The sequence below is a fragment of the Xenopus laevis genome, chromosome 4S (assembly GCF_017654675.1).
Source record: "Xenopus laevis strain J_2021 chromosome 4S, Xenopus_laevis_v10.1, whole genome shotgun sequence".
Classification (NCBI taxonomy): domain Eukaryota; kingdom Metazoa; phylum Chordata; class Amphibia; order Anura; family Pipidae; genus Xenopus; species Xenopus laevis.
This window is the reverse complement of record NC_054378.1, coordinates 54,877,423-54,899,881: the sequence shown is the minus strand read 5'-3', so window position 1 is coordinate 54,899,881 and position 22,459 is coordinate 54,877,423. Positions and strand designations below refer to the sequence as shown.

Below are 22,459 nucleotides of genomic sequence, written 5' to 3'. Positions count from 1 at the left end.
ATCTCACCACTTTCTCCACAACAAATAAAACCACACAGCAGCTCTGGGTGTTTGTTTTTACATCCCTAAAATGCTACTGCCAAATATGGATTTATTTTGTACAAAACAAAAAATTACAAATAGTTCATGTGGCGCAGCAAATGTATGTAGAAAAATAATTTCATTTCAACATATTCTTTCATTTAGGTATATTAGCTAGACAGTGACTGGCAGTGATTTGGCAGTGAGTGAGGCCAGAGCATAGCAAAAGACAACCAAGCTTATTCTTTACTGTTACTGCATGGAAAACCATTAGTTTATAGTGGATGGTGCTGTACACCTTCTATATAACTGTGTAGAATCAAGACCTTCTAATTATGGATAAAAAGCCCAAATACTGTTATGTACTGCAGCAAAAATGTTAAGTGCTTAAAATTTGTAAAATGCTTCTGTAAGATGACATAATGGACTTAATAAAGCTGGAACAATACCGACAACCTCTACGAAGGGTTTGCCAAGCAGTCCTCTTATCACAGGGATGGAAAGGCTATAAGACGATTTTCATTACATTGAGAGGAGTAGGTGTGTTTTTTGCATTGTAGATGTCTCTGGTATGGATTCTGTAACAACTCACGCGGATATCCAAAAATAGAAACATTTTTTCATAAAAGACAACAAAAAAAGTTCTTATTCACAAAGAGGCGCAAAGCCGAGTTCAAAATATCAGAGGTTGATGGGTACATCGAAGAGATCACAAACTCCTTCACTTTCATCTAAATTATAGACATAGTCGTGATCACCGGGAGGAGGGGAGAGTCTGAGCAGAGGAGCAAAAACTGAAAACAAAAAAACAACAAAAATCATGAGAATATTTTCTAGCATATGCAGGTGCCCACATACAGGGCTTAACCTTAAGCAAGTGGTTCTATCATGATAGATATGATTTTTATATACCAAAACGAAATATATGCAAGATGTACCCATTATTAGGAACTCGCTTTAAAGAAGCAGTAAAATAAATAATAAAGCTTTGATCTGGTTTTATTGCAGCACATTCAAAAACAATCCTGCAGTGGCTGATTCGTATATAGAAGTCTGGTCTATAGTGTTAAAGGGGCAGTATGCCACCCATTTTTTTTTTTTTTTTTTGCCTAGCCTGTTGTTCAGTTGAAAAATACTGTATGTATGGTATTCATTATTTCTTGAAAAGAAAGTGCAACATCTAGAAATGGAAGTAATATTACATCTACTTCCTGTCCTACCAAGAAAGCTACAACAAATGAACAAAGAACCCTCTGTAGAATATGCTACTCCATCAATAAGGATGACAAGCTGGAGCTGGCGGTTTGCTCAGTCTTAGGGTCACATAGCACTAATGGTACAGTGAGGGAGCAGACATAAGACCCTCAAATTTCCTGTAGAATTATAATTACTGCAAGCAAATACAGTGGTACACTGCAGTTCTGTCTACAGACTATTAGAAAACGTTGTTGCTCTGGCCATGCCTTTGATTAAATCTTGCCACCATTTATTAAAAACTCTTGTAATATGATTTTAACCAAAAAATAAATAAATACAATAAACTTAATGAAGCAATACCTTGAACAGCGATACTTACCTTCTGAGGACATTAATTCTTCCAGTAAGTCTGAAGTGATACATTCTGGGAGATAAAAGAAGCATTGCATAGTTAATTTGGTCAGGAATCATCAATAAAATGACAAGAACTTTAAACATTTTTCATGGGACTTTCCCAATATATACAAACAATGACAATACAGTTTTTTGTTCATAGAAATTGACACTTAATACCTCAGTTAGGAGCAGAATATGTGTGGGCCTGTATATATGTGTGTGTGAAGGGTTATAATGAGTATGTGTATATAGACCAAGATTTCCTATGAAAAACAAACCAACATTACAATGTATAAATTCAACAGACATTTTTGGTTCAGAGATTAAAGGGGATGTTCATATTTAGAAAAAAAAGAGGTCTCTTCTGCAAAGTTCAACCACTTTTGTCAGACTTTTCTAAAGGTGAACATCCCCTTTACTATCATGCAGAGATAATTATTTTGCTGTGAAGAAGTATGCGAGTGGGAGCTGTCATATTGATTGCCTTGGTTATCATAGAGTCCCAAGCAGCAATACAAAGAGGGAATTGTTTTGTGCATACAAGAAGCTATGCACTTGGACAAACCATTGTCTGCCTGTATATAGTAAAACAGTCACTGTATTTAAAGTTCAGCAGAAAACTACCTATTTCTAAGCATTAATTCTAAGCACATTGTAATTATTCCAGTCACACATTTGCTGATCCAAACAGATGGAACATGCCTTACTATTTACTTCAGTTCAGGTTTTCTCCTGAACAGGCAATATAACTTAACATATATACAGGGGTGACTGTGCACTCGCTCTCAATTCCCAGTTTAGAAACTGGCATTTTTGCTCTTGAAGTTACCAGGGGAAGCTTTTTTTCTGGCAACCCATCAAAATACTGCAGCCTGAGCAAGATTATCACCTTGCCTCAAGGCAGGAGTGGCTCTGCATTTATACCAGGTAAGGTTTCTGCTGCTATAGTGATGAATTGAGAACTACCATATTTTAACTAGCCGTTAAAGGGGACCCATCACCCAAAAAAATTATTCGAAATCCTATTTTATCACATTAGTTAAGCTATGAACTTTGGTAACACAATATAAATTATTTGAATATTATTAGTCAGGAAATTCATAATTACAGCAAGCAGGTGGGAGCCATTTCGTGGACACTGTTATTAAGGCAAGCCTTGCATCATCTCAGAATCCTATTTGTGCAACAGAATGGGGGACTCGATGTCCATTCCCATCCACTGGCTACACAATTAAACGGTGAAGAGAACAGGGGAATGTGTGGGGAGCAGTGACATCTAGGAAGTGCTGAATGGAAAGTGAAAGTAATTGTCTGCCCCGCCTCTATGCCTAAAGGTGGGCTTAGACGCACAGATATTATTGTACAAAACAAATTTTCGTCCGATATTCGGTGTGTGTATGGTGGAAAAAGAGCCGACCGATATCGTCAGAAGACTTGGATATCGGTCGGCTCGTCGATCGGGCTGGACGGAAAATTTTGATCTGGTGCCTTTGAAGGCACCCAAACATCGCCCATTGTTAGTGCTGAATCGTCAGATATAGGTAGAATTCTATTGTTTTTACCTGTAATCTACCTGTATATCTGACGATTCAGCTCTACACTTGTGTATTGAAACAAACGATCTTTCTTGGAAAGATCTTTTCCAAGAAAGATCGTAATTGTTACGTCTATGACCACCTTTAGGCATAGAGGCCTAAACAGGGTTGCCTTTGCATGCAACATATTCTATGATAAGATATCACAAATAAAACAAAAACTTTTACATACCTTTTGTTTGATCAAAAAAATCAGAAATCATATCTTTAGGCAATTCCAGTACTAAATTAGAAAAACAAAATTAATATTTTTACAATGTGCAGACATAGCAACTCCATTTTGATTTTGTTCTTTAAAGAAAATGTATGCAAATTAAGACATTTTAAGACGTCAACACCCTTGAAAAGCATTTACCAGAGGCGGCCACACTCTGGAATCAAGAATAAACCAACTCCACACAGCTGCCTGATACTGTAAACTATTCCCTGACCTGCCACGATCATGACCACATGAAGAGATAATGTGTGCACTGGAGAAGGAGGTTGTGGCAGGGGTGGGGGACATGGGCCCCTGATGTGGCAGCCCTGGTGGGCCCACATTTGGTTCTATGCTGGTCAGGATCAAATATAGTATGTATGTAAAATATTTTAGATGTGGAGATTCTAATGGATCTGTATGGCAAGGGATTTTCATATAATTCTGCGGATTTCCCACAGGTGACATATCTTATGTGCTATCAAGGGAAATACTGGCAGAAGAGATGGGACACATGACAGTAATAAAGAACTACAGTGAGTATCTACAGCTACACGTTGCCTTCACCCATCAGTCACGTGACAGCAAGGGGCCACTTTTGGGTTTATAGGAGAGAAATCAATGGAGGGTGTAAACATACTCCTCTCACGCACTGGAGATGGCCCAAGAACATGCTTGCAAAAAAAAAAAAAATTAATTTTGCAGTATGTTAAATAAAATTAAAGGACCGGATAGTCTACATAAATTCTGGGCTGAGATCCAGGTAGGATTAAAAAACAAGAAGAGTTCTCTGCCAATTGCGAGAAGCAACTTTGGTATCATGTCACCAATTATATGAGAAATGGAAAGTTGTATGGAAGCACTGTGTAAAGAAAGATGTCAGGCCTAAGGCATATTCTCTCTTGGAAGTGACTTGTTAGGAATAGGTTAACTATTTGCCCTATAATATTCTTTATAAAATATATACACAGGGTTTTATGGGAGATAGCTCATAGTACAAGTTGATCAAGGGACTAGTCCGATTGCCATCTTGGAGTCAGGAAGGAATTTTTTCCCCTCTGAGGAAAATAAAAAAAATAAAAGGTTGAACTTGATGGACATGTCTTTTTTCAACCTTACTTACTATTAAAACAAAATTAATATTTTTACAATGTGCAGACATAGCAACTCCATTTTGATTTTGTTCTTTAAAGAAAATGTGTGCAAATTAAGACATTTTAAGACGTCAACACCCTTGAAAAGCATTTACCAGAGGCGGCCACACTCTGGAATCAAGTTGGCTGTAGTGCTGGGCCCTAAATGCTCACACTAAATGATGTCAGTGGTAGGAAAACTATTTGAAGGGGGTATTAAGGGATAAGATGACTTCATTGTAAATCATAATACTATGAATATGCGCCAGCATGGTTATATGCGTAACCGATCATGCTAGAATTATTTAATTATCTTTTATGAGGAGGTGAGCAGGAACCTCGAATCTGAGAAGGCAGTGGATGTATTCTTCTTGGACTTTGCTAAAGCTTTTGATACAATACCACACAGAAGGCTAAAAGTGACCATACATGGGGATACTTTTATCATTCTGCGATGAACGATCGTATCGTTAAACAATCATCTGACTATTATTTTACCATACGATATGCCATCCACGGAGAACGATTATATGAACAGATATAATCGTATTGCTTTGTGTATTGCGTTGTTCAACAAACGAGGAGTGGTGCTAGCATTGTGTCACTGTCAGTAGTATATAGTCAGTTTCTCCCTCCCTGCTCCATGCAGACATATGGATTTATGTCTTGCATAATAAACTTCTTTCACATATGAGGTGATAGGGTGATATTCCTGCAGTCAGCACCAATTTATTTAGCAAGTCCAGTTGTTTTTAGATTTACCTATACTAGATATACCATGACCTGGATGAATGAAAATCTTCATAGTCACACCAATTTATTTCTTTACATAGTTCATATGGTTACAAATGAAGCTTTCAGCAAAGAACGTTCAGGTCCTTCCATATACGTTCGTACAATCCTGACACGCGCAAAGAGGGATTTTATCCCTGAACCGCTAAAATTTTTAAACTCATCCGATCAATTTTGCAAACGATAATGTCGAGATGAACGTTTGTACACCATTAACCATCCTATAGGTTATCGATATAAACGGAACATTCAATTAAGGAATTAAGAAGGATATAAATGAGCTGGAGAGAGTGCAAAGACGTGCAACAAAACTAGTTATAGGTATGGAAGATTTCAATTAGGAGGGTAGATTGTCAAAGTTGGGGTTGTTCTCTCTGAAGAAAATACACTTGTGAGGGGACAAGATTATGCATTACAAGTACATTAGAGAACATTATAGACAGCTTGTGGGGTATCTATTCTTCCATAGAATGGAGCATTGGACCAGAGGCCACCCCTTTAGACTAGAAGAAAATAACTTTTATACAAAGCAACGTAGGTGGTTCTTCACAGTGAGGACAGTGAGGCTGTGGAATGCTCCGCTGGATGATGATTCTGTTTATGATTTTAAGAGGGGTTTGGAAGTTTTCTTGGAAATACATAATATCCAAGGCCATAGTGATATTAAAATCTACAATTAATTTAGATATTGGTATATATAGTTTCAGTAGGTATGTGTAAGTATGTTCTGGATTTTATTTGGAGGGGTTGAACTTTATGAACTTTGGTATTTTTTTAACCCAACTTAACAATATAACTATGTAAAGATGACTCCGCACAAAGACAGCTCTCTACCATCTCCCCCTACAAACACACCTCAACAACTCATCTTCAATCAATCATACCCCTACCACCCACACCTTTGGTTACAGCAGAAGAGCAGTCAGCACGGGTATGGCATGCAGACTTTGTCGGGCACCCACCTGCCTACACCCTAGATACGTGCCACTTCTGTGTACCCCTAGTTCCAGCCCTCATTGGCTGAATATCAGGGCAGTCCCTCAATTTCAGTTTAAATAAGGCTAAACATATAAAAACAAATTAAACCCAAAAAAAAAAAAACATCAATGATGCTGTTTCATCACATTATTTTAATCCTCACTTTTATGTAGAATAGATTTAGAACTGTGGTTACCACACTGTAAAGCTGGCCCCCCTCAGTGGCACAAACAAGTGGCTGGGTGGCCCAGAATAAAGACCCGTTAGAGAGTTTAAGAGTTATTGCCTATTTGTTTTTATAGATACACCTGCCAGCCCAGCTTGAATGTTAATTAGGGTAAGACTTAGAACACTAGCTTCTGCTTTATATATTCATGCAATAAATATATTTCTATGGGCCGGGGGGGGGGGGGAGTTCAAATGTTACACCTCAAAGAAGAAACACTTAAATGGAAAGTAGCACCAAATATAACTGCTTTGTATTCATTTAATTGTAATACACTGTTAAAGTGGACATACACTTGCCAACCTTCAAAGTATCGAAGCCAAACAAATAATACTGCAAAGGCTCAAATGAATGGATCAGTCGTTCCTTTCACTTTGTTTTCTTGGTACATGCTAAATGCAGCAGTACAAAGTGCATAGGGAGTTTAATTGAACGCTAATGTGTTTACAGGATGGCCTATCAAACCTATTTACTGGGGTGTCACCCCTCAACTTGGCCACCGACCAAACTAGTAATACACCTCTTTTACCCTGCACCTACAACTACTATTCTAACCAACAAGAACAATCAAACCGGTTACCCTCACCTTATATCTCACTTCCTCTCCCTCTTAGAATGTAAGCTCTTGAAAGCAGGAACCCACTCCTATCGCCTCCCAACAATATCCAATTTTAACTGTGAATCCATTTTGGTGTAATGCTTTGTCTATATATGTAAACCATTTAGTCGTGTGATGAATTTCATACAAATATACAAAAAAAAGAAACTATGGGAAAAAACATAAGAGCAGACTCTCAAGCTCCATTTGGGCTACAGGGCCCATATTTTTATAAGCAGATAAGCTAATACAATAGTTTTAGTACTTAAGTGAAATAAATGAGGTGTCATGTCAGTCATGGCTCTCCACACACCTATAATATAAAAATATCTATCAAAGAAAAATGTTTTTGCATGTCCTGACATACAAAATCTTTAAATGTGTTACAGGCCTGTTTCCTATTGTTAATAATAAAGACCAGATTCATAGATTACCAATACAAGTGCCTTTATAACAAGAAGACTGAATGATTTGCATGAAACCCAAGCAGTAAGTTATAACGGTGGTAAATACTAAAGCTAAGCAGCATTTATAATCTGATAACAATAAATAAAATAATATAAATGCGATAAACATTCCTACCATCTGAGAGATCTGATTTTATTGGCTGGAATGAGGTAGAGGGATCTGGTGAGTCGTTACTGTTGTCCAAGGAGGCTGAAGACTGAAGGGGACATGTATCTATACTTGGAAGACGAGAGGAAGTTGTGTTTTCCATACTGAAAGTTTGGCCAGTTGGGCAATCTTGTGACTCTGTGCAGAAAAATTAATAAATAAAAAGTTAAGTTAAGTAAAAGGGTTTACACAATGCCAACAGTCATGCAAAATACAAAAAATTATACCTTGACCTCTTAATACTTCACTTAGATATATAAAAAGAAACGTTTGTCTGTTACGTAGCCAATTTTACTACAAGAATAACCAACAAACCTGCATTTGATATAGTACTGTGGGGCACAGTAGGGGCTGGACTAGTAGCAATATCATTTTGTGGAGTCAATGCTGGCCTCTGGGGTGTACTGGGTACTGCAGGAGGTGCTTGGATGAGGTCTTCTGGAGGTGGAACAGGGACGACAACTGGAGCAGAGCTTGATGTATCTTTGTTGACTAAAAGTACTTCTATTGGCCCAGTTGTACTTTTTAAGTGAATCTGAAATTTCTTCTGTCCATTGGTATTCTGAAACAAAATGCAATATAATTGAATGCTTTAAACACAAAGAAAGGGCCTTTTAAGATGAAGAATGATGCAAACACATACTTCTGGAACTGGCACTTCTAAACATGTGCCTGATGGTGCTCTAATTGCAAGTAAGGTGTCTCCTGAAAAATATAAATTGCAAAGGAAAAGTTAAATTTGAAACTATTTGCTGAAATTATTTTGAGTTAAGGATGTCATCTTTATTCTTACTCCTGAGCATCCCCACCCCGTGAAGCTTCATGTATTTGGATTTGACAGCAATTTGCACAACTGCATTAGATGCACACTATTGTGTTGCAAATTGCCTGTGATTGTGATAATCTACACATGTTGGGAACAATAAACTTGCTGATGGCTCCAGGGTTTTCCTGTGTCAAATGGTTCACTTGCGCCCGATTTACAACAGGAGGTGGGATGGATGCATTGGCCATTATATCAACTATACAGAAGTGCAAGGGGCGGCTTCAGATGCAAGTACCTTTAATGAATGGCATTGATTTGAGCAACAACTCGCTTCCTTTGTGCACAGAGGCAGTGGTAAATGAGCCCTATAATGTTCCTTTCATCACCTTATAAAGGTGATTAAGTGATTTGGGGTCAACTATTATCTCATCTGCAAGGTATTGATGGATCCACAGCAGGATAACTTATGACTATATATGAAATATGAACGCTTTAAAGCTCACAACTTGGGAATGCCAAAGCCAGCATTATTATGCACTACTGTGTCTAAAGTGGTAAGAAGCAAATAAGACTGTGGTTGTCGTGAAATTATCCATGGCCATAAAACTGCCAAGTGTACAAATAGTTTAAAACCGAATGTCATTTGGTCCCATGCTATCACGAAGAAACTGAAAAATCAGAAACAATGCTGTAAATTGTATAGGACAAAGAAAAAAGGACACTCATTTGTGCTAATCAGCAGAACGTTTTTATATTTTTAGACTCACCTCTAAAACAGCGGCATATATCTTCATGGTTAAGATATGCTAGCGTACTTCAGATTAAGGACCAAAGAAAGCTTATAGATCATGAGTGATTGTTTTACTACATTATATATCATTAACGGTATAATAATTTGCAAACTTTGTTAGTGTTATTCACTTCTATGCATTAAATGAGCTCTTCTCTTATTCCTAAAGCTTGCAGTTTGCTGCACTAAGTTTTATATATTACATTGACATAAAAAACAAAAGTTGCCAGCTTTTTAAAGGGGATCTATCGCAAAAATGAAGATAATATATAATAAATAAGAAACTTTCTAAATAACGAATAACTAATTCTGTACCATTTATGAAACAATCAAGTTACTCTTCACTCTTCATGCAGCAGGTGGAGTCTGTTTTTGATTGACATTTAAGGTAGGACTCCACGGGCGATTTCGTCACGATACGTCGTGCTGCGCAAAAACACAGGTGTCACATGTATTAGACCTAAGGGTAGGACTCCACGAGCACACAGGAATCACGTTGGATGCACCAGAAATAAGGTAATAGCATGGTGTCGCAGCGTTGATCAAACACGACTGTCTGATGCAGATGCTGCACGCTGTTTCTGCATCCGACTGTGGTGTCGCCTCAGATCAATGCTGCAACTTCAACCGACAATTCCATCTCTTACCTTATTTCTGTCGCATCCTACGTGATGCCTGTGTTTTTGAGCAGTGCATCGGATCACGTTGAAATCGCCAGTGGAGTCCTACACTCACGCTAAAAATAACTGGCTCTGATGGAAATCTTGTTTCTCTCCGTGCAGGGCATTTCCCAGAGTCAGTTATTTTGTTACCTTTTGTTTGTACTGGAGTTGGTTATTTGAGATATTCTCCTACGAAAGGGAACACCCCTAAAATATGTATTAGACCTACCTATAAATCAAAACCTGATCCAGACCTCAGCATGAAGAGAGCATAAGTGAGATACTGAAGAGTAACTATTTCTTAAATGGTACATCATTTTTAATTGACTATTTAGAAAGTTTTATTTAAGTGAGATGAAGCTTATATTAAATTTTCATTTTCGCTATAGATACAAAGCATATAACTGCATGAAAAATCTGCAACACAAATTAATATCTAGATTGCTATGCAGCATGCAGCTTTTATACTTATCTGTTTTTAGGTGACAATCGTTACTTTAAGTGTTCCGTTAATGTAGTCATACTTGGTAGCATTTGCCTGTAGAAAAATGTATCGAGTTGAGGTTATGTTGAAATACAGGAAACCCACAATAGACAAATTATGGAAGACTCCCTCTTTAATTGACCTGGTTATACTCTGATAGAAAGTTTGCTTTCAGTTTCTGTTGGACTTTCCCAAGGTTAGAAGGGAAGAGGTGAAAGTTCAAATTTACTTTTAAGAGTATCAGACAAGAAACAACTATACATCAATTATATGCAGTGAGCAATGCTTCTATGTATTTTATATAACAGCAGAACCATAGAGGCGATTCAGTACGGTGGCCAACACACAAACCAATAAGTTCTTATTTGCCCATGTGTAGCTCCCCTAAGCAACCATTTTTAATTATAAGATTTTCATGCTATAATGCTTCAGCTAATAAGCAAATAGATCTCTGAGTTGTTAAGGTGATAGAATTCAGTGCTTTTTCAAGAGCAGGATAGGATAAATTGGATAATTGAGGGAAAAATTCAGAACGTATGCATCGTCTACTCCCAACCAAGATCCTACTGCCATATTCCAGGTTTTATTAGTGAAAGGTCTCTTTAAAAATATCAGTTATTTAAACTTTTGCCTGACCCCCAGCTAATTATTCTTCTTTACCAGTGTTGGACTCTCATATCCGTTTGCAATACTGGGCTTAGGGAGGATGAGGCAACAACCTAAGAGCTTGAAGGTACAGAATTCTTGCTTATTGGGTCTTTGCAAGAGCCATGCAAAGAATCTACCACTAGTAAATAACAGAGCTAGGGAATGGAAAGTTTAGTTAAGTAAATATATTGCTAAAGAAGCCTTATCACACTTTACTTAGTGCTCAATATTTATTAAAAAAAAAAAAATACAGCTCATCTCTTAGTTTTGAATTTAGCGGTCCTTTTTAGGACAAAGCAATAGGTGAAGTTGTGACAAAAGTGTATTTTTACATTAGTATCATTTAAATGTATGTACAAGCAATCAAAAGGATATCCAGTATTCTGCACATCATCTGTGACATTTTTTATGCTCTGCTGAACCCACACACGCTGCTGGTCCAGTTCCTGTTCCCGCTGCTCAAGGTCAGCAAGTTCTGCCTTCAGGTCGATAAGTTTGTCAGCAATCTCCCGTGTATTACAGCCAGGGCCTACCCCCCTAATTGTAAAAAAAAACATCAAATGATTACACATATTACATGACATAACAGTGTATACACACACACACACACAAACATAGGAAAAAAAAAGGTACATGTCTACATTTTTAGCACAACACCCTACATTTGTAGTCTTAAAATTCTTTCATTTAGTCCTCAAAGGAAAAGTAAAGAATGAAAAGGGCAACTGAGGTGGTCACCTTAAGCTTATGGTTAGCAGTGAATCCAACAACTCATGAAGCGAGCTTCACTCGCTGGTCTAAGCCAAATAAAACAAGACACAATACTGGTAGTCTCTTGACTGCAAATACAAATAGATTACTGCACCCGTTTCTTAACCTCTTTCTCAGGGCTCCAAATTAAGCAGTCAGGTTTGTGATCCATCACGCATCACATTTTAAATCGAAAGGTCACCTTAAAATTAGCTTTTAGTTAAGTTATATATGACCCTATTCTAAACAATTTAACTGGTCTTTATTATTTATTTTGTATGGTTTTAAAATTATTAGCATTTCTATGCTGTCTCTTTCAAGCCTGCAGCTAAATGTACTAATGTTCATGGTAGTCAGGTTTATTGACCTCTACAATGAAAAAAAAAACAAACAGTAATGTAAGCAGCAGTAACCACATAGCAAGTTCCTGCAAAATTCAACTAAAATAAAGGGTCACAATTCCACAAACCAGCTAGCATTTATTTAACCATTTCCCTGCCAACAAAGTGGATTCTACATTGTTAGCAGTTTAATTAATGGGAAAGTACATTATTGTTCATAAAGAGGCAAAAAAAGTGCATTGATACTGGGAGATGGCTGTGGCTGAGATTATTGCGGGCGAGCAGCAAAGAAATAAGAAAGCTCAGCTGAGGCTGTGTAAACAGAAGCACTAAGGGCAATGTAGTATTGTCGCTCATGGAACATTGCCTCTTCTGCAAGTAACAAGTATTCAATAATTCCCTTTAATTCAGAAAGAATTATGAGCACTGCATTTAAAACATTTGCAATAAGGTGATCTAGATTAATCGCAGGAAAATGTGGAAGGTAGCAAAAATAAAGGGTATTTTCAGGCACTTTGTTGTCCACAGACACAAAACCTCTAAGACAAATGATATGTATTAGATAACTATATAAATATTTGAAATATTTGAAACCCAACAAAACTATTAAATTTGTGTGCAAAATATTAAATGGGGCTGAGTGATAAGAAGAAGTTATGAATACTATATGACAGAGTTTACAAGTATGGCTGTCAATTTTCAACAGTAAGAATTTTACGTGTATAAACAACATACTTCCACTGAATACTGTTCTTTGATTTCTTTTCAATCAATCCAATTCCTTCTAAAACATTAGTGATGTCATAGATTCTGCGTTTTTGTCTCACAGCTAAAGTGTCTGCTGCCTGTAGTGGAAGAATAAATATTCAAAACAATTTATACATGACATTATAGAATCCCCAAAATAAGTAAACATTTACAGAGATGAAACAAATAAACATACAAAAATTTGTAGAAAATATCTGGTTTATGATCCAGCATAACAGAAATTTGGCTTACATAAAACAACCATGTTTCTTAAAGGAACAGTAACATCAAAAAATTTAAAGTGCTTTAAAGTAATAAAAATATTATGCGGTGCTGCCCTGCACTAGTAAAGCCGATGTGTTTGCTTTAGAAACACTACTATTGTTTATATAAATAAGCTGCTGTAACATAGTAACATAGTAACATAGTAAGTAAGGTTGAAAAAAGACACATGTCCATCGAGTTCAACCTTTTTTTTTTTTTTTTATTAACTACCTATCTGCCAGTTGATCCAGAGGAAGGCAAAAAAACCCATCTGAAGCCTCTCCAATTTGCCTTAGAGGGGGAAAAATTCCTTCCTGACTCCAAAATGGCAATCGGACTAGTCCCTGGATCAACTTGGACTATGAGCTATTTCCCATAACCCTGTATTCCCTTACTTGCTAAAAAGCCATCCAACCCCTTCTTAAAGCTATCTAATGTATCAGCCAGTACAACTGATTCAGGGAGAGAATTCCACATCTTCACAGCTCTCACTGTAAAAAACCCCTTCCGAATATTTAGGCGGAACCTCTTTTCTTCTAATCAGAATGGGTGACCTCGTGTCAGCTGGAAAGACCTACTGGTAAATAAAGCATTAGAGAGATTGTTATATGATCCCCTTATATATTTATACATAGTCATCATATCCCCCTTAAGCGCCTCTTCTCCAGCGTGAACATCCCCAATTTGGCCAGTCTTTCCTCATAGCTAAGATTTTCAATACCTTTTACCAGCTTAGTTGCCCTTCTCTGTACCCTCTCTAATACAATAATGTCCTGTTTGAGTGATGGAGACCAAAACTGTATGGCATATTCTAGATGGGGCCTTACAAGTGCTCTATACAGTGGAAGAATGACCCCCTCCTCCCGTGACTCTATGCCCCTTTTAATACAGCTCAAGACCTTATTTGCCCTTGATGCTGCTGACTGGCATTGCTTGCTACAGCCAAGTTTAGCAATAGGGGCAGCCATTCAAATGCGTAAAGGCTCAGGTTACACAGCAGATAGCAGATAAGTTCTGTTGAACATAATGGTGTTATCCGTTATCCACTATTCAACCTGTGCCATATACCCTTTTTTAAATTTCCGCCATTGCTACACAGCAGTTTGTTTTTATGAACTATAGTAGTGTTTCTGAAGCAAACAGATCAGTTTTACCAGTGCAGGGCAAGCATTCCTTTAAGACAATATAGAAAACATGTGGTGTAGTTATACCATAGAAGATGTAAGAACTTTTACAGAAGCACAGTGCCTTCATGCTAGACCACTGACAAAGCAATAACTGTCTGCTCACTCAACATAAAACATTACATAGAAGAGAATATCAGTATTCTTAGTCTCTAGTTTCTGTTGGTGCCTCTGGTCCAGTGAAGGCTCACCTTAAGCCTACAACATACAATGAAATCTGAGGTAATTATGTGTTAACTAATATGAGGCAACAGTTTAGTAAAGGCTTTTTCCTGTCTGAGCACAATAAAGCCTTGAGGCACTAAGTGAGGTCCATATTTAATGTGCTTGCTGGACTGGGTGTGGAAGAAATTGGCTGACTTGCACATATGCTTGAACTAAATGCAAAGGATCCCATGTGGAATGAATAGGAATACCAAAAGCCAGGCCTGAATCAATAATGCTTTTGTAAGTAAATGGAAGAAACTCCCATCAAATTTCCAGCATCTATTACAAAGCCTTCCCAGAAAAGCAGAGGCTGTTATAACAGAGTATAAAACGGGATGTTGGACAAAATGACGTCTAGATGCCTTGTGCTATATAGTGCATATGGTGCAGCACAACATACCATATGGCAAAACATTAGCAGGAGAATAAGAAGTCATATTTTCCAAAAAAAATCTTACAATCTAGTCTAGCTATATTATTCATCATATTAGTCATACTATCCAGTGTGATTCAAACCAAAACCAGCTAGTGTTTCAACAGCCATCACTACAATTGCCTTGATTCAGTTATGCCTACACATAGCCAAACAGACAAGAGTAACAAATGCATCTGGCTCCTTTACTGGCCCAGCACACACTGTGTATATATGCGAGTCATGGGCAGGACAATGAAGGCCATGTTAGTAATATCCACTGGAGAACTTGGCGTTTTTTTGTCTAAACAAAACTGTCATACATTTCAATTCATATATTCATTCCTATACAGAGGGAAAATAATAATGTTACTTTTTCTCCAGAGGTAACTCGGAGTAATGTTGGCAATACCACCAGAGATTTCCAGTATTTCCAATGGAGAGAGGTATTTTCTGGAGATTTGTCGCCTGTACTCGTTCATAAATAACTGCGGGTGACAAATCTCCCGGTCAGTCACTGCCCTTATACTGCACTATAACTGCTCAATCAAATTGAAACGTAATAATTTAACTCTATTTACAGAGTCCTAAACTATGTAACAATTTATTTATAACCAGCAGGGATATTCAAAAAGCATACATCCCGAATACCAGTGTTCATGGGGATAAACAATTGCAGCAGCACTCAGATATGTGAAAAAAACTTTTTATTCGTGCAACTCCGATAAAGTTTTTTTTTTCACATAGAGTGCTGCTGCAATTGTTTATCCACGTGAAGAGAACCTGTGCAGAGAGGAGTTCAGCGTGCACCCGAGACTGCAAACAGTGAGTTGTGTGAGTGTGGCACTTTACCTCTGACTTTGAATACCAGTGTTCAGTTCTTTTTCAGATTTTTGAATTACGTGGAGGATTAGTATAATTTTCACAATTAACCTTACAATCTGTCAGGTTAATTGAGCATTAAAAACAAAAAAAACTGTACATATTTGTTGTATATAGTGCTGTAGCTCCCAAAAATTCTAGGCATTCAGAAATCAAGGGATGAATGGTACAGGTATAGGACCTATTGCCTGCAATGTTTGGGGCCTTGGGTTTTTCAACTAAGTGATCATTCCATAATTAGGATCACCATACCTGGTTGTTCACCTTCCAACAATTATTTTTAGTTCATCTGACTTCTAATAATGAAGCTCAAAGGGGTTGTCCACCTTCAAATACTTTTTCCAGTTCAGTTGGTTTCAGAAATAAAGACATTTTCCAGTTACAGCTCTGAGAGGGGGGGGGGGTCGTTGACTCTTTAACTGTTCTAAATTGATACATTTTGTGGATACATTTGTTATCTTTGTCCCTGCTGAGCAGAATCCACGATTTTCATTAGAGGCAGCTGTTACAATTGATAAAATAGTTGCTGATGCTCCAGAGATGCTGCTGAGAAATATATCAAGTCAATGTAGCAGATTGTAACAGGTCACAATTCGCCTGGATCACTGAGCTGCCAGACTGAAACACCAGACGGGAGCATTAAAATTTAAACTCAAATTTTGGGAAAACTGTAAAAAAATAAAAGATGGAAAGCAATTGAAAAAAAAGTCTTTGTTTATGGTGAATAATCTGAAAACTGAAAAGTGTTTGAAAGATGAACAACCCCTTTCATTTCTCACCTTCATATGAGGGGGGGGGAGAGGGAAGTCATCCACCTACCGCAAAATGTTCTAAATTGATATATTTAGTTGATACATTCCTTATCTTTGGCCTTGCGGAGCAGAATCAATGAATTTTATTAAAAGCAGCAACTGCTGAGATATTACTAATGTAATAATGTAGCAAACTTTAACAGTTAAGAATCTGAGTATGGCAGATCAGTAATCAGTGTGCAAACACGACAGACAGGGACATTAAAATAGAAACGGCCCTTGTTGGAAAAACAGTCACAAATACAACATGGAAAGACTTAGAAGTCTATTTCTTGTGAACAACCGCTGAACTGAAACTTTTTTTGGAAGATATACAATCCCTATAATAATGAGAAAAACTGGAGAGCCGTCAAGTTAGTGTAGATTTCTTGAGGCACTACATGTTTTGGACCACATAGTCCTTCCTTGGGTGCATGTTACAAACAATCTGAATAACATAACCTAATAAAGGAGAACTAAACCCTAAAGTTAAAAAACTCCTACCCTACATAGACCCTCCTACCTGCTCCCCCAGGCCTAGCTGCTACCGCGGGCAAATGCCACTAAGTCTTTACTTACCACTTTCCGTGCAGATACGGTCAAGCGGAGTTCATGGGTGCCATCTTCAGCCGATTCAGTAATCTTCAGAATGAGACCGGTGTAGCGGCACATGCGCAGTTGGAGCAGTTTTCTGTTTTGCAACAACTGCGCATGCGCCGAAACTCACGAAAATTGCCAAAGTGCCGATCTCATTCCGAAGCGGCTGAAGATGGCACCGGTGAAATCCGCTGGACAGAATCTACATGAAGGGGTAAGTAAAGACCTAGGGGCATTTGCCCGGGGTAGCAGCTAGGCTGGGGGGGGGTCTATCTAGGGTAGGGGGCAGGGTTTTTTTAACTTTAGGGTTTAGTTCTTCTTTAAAGCAGTTAAACTCCCATCAGCCCCATGGGTGTTTAACCATTTTAAAAGGTTGCTTTATTCAGATTGTTTGTAACATGCACCCAAGGGGGCAGGCACGTTTCAGGGGCTGCTGCCGCCTGAGGCAGCAGCCCCAATGCCGCCCCTCCTCCTGCTCCGCTCTTCTAACTACCAGCGTCGGAGCGGGTGGAGGAGGGGCCGCATCGCTAGTGCAGTGAGCGCTAGTGCAGTGAGCGCTATTGCGCTCGCTGCGCTAGAAGAGCCGAATTTCCGTTTTAAAAAACGGAAATTCGGCTCTTAAAGTTACCAGAGGCGGCTTTTTGCCGCCCCTGGTAACTGGCCGCTCCGTGCCGCCTGAGGCAAGATTCTCACCTTGCCTCATGGCCGGAGCGGCCCTGCAAGGGGGTGCGATCACATCCAGGCCCACACCCCCTCAAATCCCGTCAGAGCTTCATGCCTGGGCATCTATGTAAAGAACATTGTGTCTGGATGGGGGTGGGAGCCTGGCTGCAAGTTTTGCACCCGGGACCAGTGCTGGTTACATTACTGTAGATGAAGAAAAACAGTATGTCATTTTAATTTTAACAATCTCAGACAGACTGCTATATGAAAGATTATTTGGCACATTGATCAAAGGAAAAGTAACACAAACAAATAAAAGTGGCTTAAAGTAATAAACAGTCAAGCTGGAGAAAAGGCACAGGACACACAGTAGATAGACAAAACACCATTGTGTTTATCGGTTTTCTGCAGTGACCTGTGCATTTTCTCCAGCTTGAATGGCTGCCCCATGGCTACACATCAGCTTTTTTTATTTAAACATGAAGTAAACACAAAACCTTTACCAGTGCAGGACAACAATACATTATATTTTATTTACTTTGATACATTTTCATTTTTTGGTGTTACTGTTCCTTTAAGGCCAAAATAAAGGAATTATCAATTTATGAGCATTCAAAATTGAGTCTCCATGTTCACATTTAAACTAAAAGTTATAGTCTTCAAAAACGTGGCGGCCCATTTATCAACATCAGGGCACCCAGTGGCTGGGAACAACCACAGAGATCTGAGCACCTAGGTTCAAATTAAGAAAGATTTTACAATTTTTAGGGATGCACCGAATCCAGGATTCGGTTCGGGACTTGGCCAGGGTTCTGCCTTTTTCAGCAGGATTCGGATTCAGCTGAATCCTTCTGCCCAGCCGAACCCGAACAGGGGGCAGGGAGGGAAATCGCGTGACTTTTTGTCAGAAAACAAGGAAGTAAAAAATGTTTTCCCGGTTCGGATTCTGTCGAATCTTCGCAAAGGATTTGGGGGTCCGGCTGAATTCAAAATAGTGGATTTGGTGCATCCCTAACAATTTTACAATTGGAAAAGGACAAACCCCTCTGACATTTACATGACTGAACAGCTTTTAGATAGCAAAGTTTTGAATTATTATTCTTTGTGTTTTTTTTTTAAATAAATCCCAAATTTTTTGATTGTTTAAATTAGTAGAATCCAAAATTTCTTGCACTAAAATCGATTTAGAGAAAAGGAAGAGATACAAAAAAAATAGCAAATTAGCCCCTTAAGGCGAGTTCTCAAATGAGAATGTTGAAAAGCCATATATGGAAACTGAAAGTATCAATTTGCTCTAATACAGGCTTAACAGACATATGTAGTGAATTTTGTTCATGGTTTCCAAATTTACTAACACACACCTCATTACATGAGAGAAAAAGCTTTAAAGGAAAAGGAAAGGCTTCATACACTTGGGGGTGCCAAATTTTAGGCACCCCCAAGTGATTGTATTGACTTACCTGAAACCCCGGGCCGGTGCTCCTATCAGTAGAAAACTGCACCGGCCCAGGTTATACCAGTGAGCACCACAGAGCGATCCTCTTCTGTCTTCCTCTTTCTTTGAGCAGCTGCAAATGCACAGTAGAACAAAAAGCCGGACTTTAACTAAAAGTCGGCTATTTCGTTCAACTGTGCATGCGTCTGCCCCGGGAAATTTGAAGAAAGAAGAAGCCGGAAGAGGATCGCTCCATGGTGCTCACTGGTATAACCTTGGGCTGGTGCAGTTTTCTGATAGGAGCACCGGCCCGGGGTTTCATGTAAGTCAATACAATCACTTGGGGATGCCAAACATTTGGCACCCCCAAGTGTACAAAGCCTTGCCTACTCCTTTAACCATGTACAAAGATGCAATGCATGAATAAGCAGGTAGAAAGGAAACAAACGAAACAGTTGCAGTAGCACCAACTATATCAAATGCAACAGCATTACACATAAATAACTACACATAAGTCCATCAGCAGGCAAGACATGCACCTGCATATGCTACACAGCTGGTTACAGATGCTTAAAAGGTTTTATACCCAAAATGGACAATGAAAGAAAATGCAGCTGCAAGCAACTTCGAAACTCAAAATATGTAAATGCCACTGAAAGCAGTATCTGTCTGTATATCTTCTCTGCACTACTAGCTCTGAGCCCTGAAATAATGTAGAAGCCAGCTGATTGACAGACCTGGAAGTAAAAATAATGCCTGTTACATTGTTTCAATGTAAAATGCAAAAATCAGAAAAAACAAACTAAATACTGCCTTGATCGTAGTTACATTTACACATAAACACTGAACCCTTTTCATTAATGTATATTGGAAAGTTGCTTAAAAGTAGCTCTTTCTTATAAAGCAAAAAAAAAAGATAATGTTTTAATGTTAGGCAGACAGGAAGTGTTTCTTTTGCATTCCTCGCGAGTTGCTGATTTTTGAGGATGTCCCCACATATAAAACTTATCATGACTCATCAATCACTTGTATCTTATAAAAGTAACACGACAGTTTGAAATGAACTACTAATAGAAACAGAAATCTAAAGATACTCTATACTACTGTAACAAAATGGCTATGCTTCTGAAGCAAACTCACATAACCACGGGTGGTAGTGGGAACTGCAGTTTTACAAGTGGGGAGTACATACATATTTGTCTATCCCTGTTCCTATATGGGTGCAATGCCTTTGAATTTCGTAACCCAATTTTGCATGGTAAAAGAAAATAAAATTTTAAGCAACGTTCCAACGTACATAAATGTACATATATGCAATTTATTTTCAAGTTATTAAAAAAAAAATAGCAGTCAAACATTGATACCTTTCTGTTCTGTAGTTTGACCCTTGAAACAGTCAGGTCTCCCTGTATTTCTGTATCAGTTGGTTTGCAACATTGTCAGAGGAATCAGAGACAGGAGTGCAGTGAATGTAAACAGATACTGCTTTAAGTAGCAATTCCAAAACAAATACACGGAATAGCTTAGAAGTATATAATATACAAGAGCCATGAATATCCTGTAAATTATATCCTTATAAGCGGTGCTTAGTGATGTCATCAGTTATAATCGGAGCATAGTGATGCCATTTGTCACATGACTCACTGAAACTTGTGCATTATATAGTGAATAAAGTACCCCCTCTTGTAAAATATAAGGATATTATAAGTTACCGAGGAGTTTCATGACCATATAAAAGTTACCGAGGAGTTTCATGACCATATAAAAACACGAGGCCGAAGGCCAAGTGTTTTTATACAGGTCATGGAACTCCGAGGTAACTTCTAATATCCTCATATTTTGCAACGGGGGGTACTTTATTTATTATAATACACACGTTTCAGTGAGTCATGTGACAGAAATGACATCAGAACTCACCGTTTATAACTGATGACATCAGAACTCACCATTTATAAGGATATAATTTACAGGATATTCATGGCTTTTGTGTATTATAATAAAGTACCCCCTGTTGCAAAATAAGGGGATAGTTCCACGACCTGTAAAAAAAAAAACAGTTAGCCTTCAGCCTCAAGCTTTAATGTGGTCATGGAACTCCTCGGTTACTTATGATAGGCTTATATTTTACAAGACAGGGTACTTTATTCACTATAATGAATGCAAATTGGACAGTTGCTTATTATTGCCTTTTCTTTCTTTATGCATAAATAGTTTTTGGGTGGAGAAGCCCTTAGCACAAAAGCAGCAATAACCAGTGTGCATGTTTAAAAAGCTTAGAAAGCGGCCTATTACATACAGGCATGTGCAAGAGAAACATTTAGGGCGATTTAACCAGAGCATGAAAACCACAAATTGACTGATAGGAGAACAGCAAACCCTCACCGACACTCTGCAAGTCGTGTGTAGGTGCAACATCCTCGCAAAACTAGTCCACAACAATTCATCCAATATGCCCCAACTACAGGCATGTAATATAATTCCGCTAAGAACATACTATCCCATTGATATGGCGTATAAACGTATGGGACGCAGAGTCGCAGACACAGCAGAGCACTCGGTATAATTGAGAGACAGAGAGAGAGAGAGAGGGCACATGCGGACGTGCATATACATTAAATGGTGTGTTTATAAGAAACCTAGAGCTCATGTTTATACCGCCTTGAGGTCCAAAACCCCGTCCTCGGCCTCTTGCAAAAGAGAAACGAACTTGCTGGTGAGGAGCCCGAGGCTTTTCTCGTGCCGGCTTGGAGTGACCGTGAGCTGAGCGGGATCCGCCATGATGGAACACTGAAGCTGTGGGCGGAGCCTCCGGTCACCTGCTCAAACTGCTGCAGAGCAGCCGTTGCTTTCGCAAAGCACGCCGGGAAGAGTCGCAGTGAGAAGTCGTGCAGCTGGAGAGACTTTTACAAGCTGCAGAAGAAATGCGATTATTAAGGGAACTATAGAGGGCAGGACAGGGGATGAAGCGCAGCATGTTTCTGTGTAAAACATACAGCAGATTATCATAGTAAAGGTGGACGGGGAATACGGAAATCGATGATGTTTCAAGAAACAGCAGATAAAGCGAGTTAAACCGTATCTTTCGGATT

The 22,459-nt window shown here is 38.5% G+C and overlaps 1 protein-coding gene across 1 annotated transcript; it reads right to left on the bottom strand.

Moving 5' to 3' along the window:
* Positions 1 to 71: 71 nt before the first annotated feature.
* e2f4.S (E2F transcription factor 4 S homeolog) lies at positions 72 to 22,163 on the bottom strand. The gene is given in 10 exon segments (NM_001093237.1): positions 72 to 815; positions 1,598 to 1,642; positions 3,382 to 3,432; positions 7,715 to 7,885; positions 8,063 to 8,309; positions 8,391 to 8,452; positions 9,281 to 9,324; positions 11,473 to 11,634; positions 12,924 to 13,033; positions 22,026 to 22,163. Coding segments are annotated over 10 exon segments (1,128 nt in total). The 5' UTR covers positions 22,149 to 22,163; the 3' UTR covers positions 72 to 702.
* Positions 22,164 to 22,459: the final 296 nt, after the last annotated feature.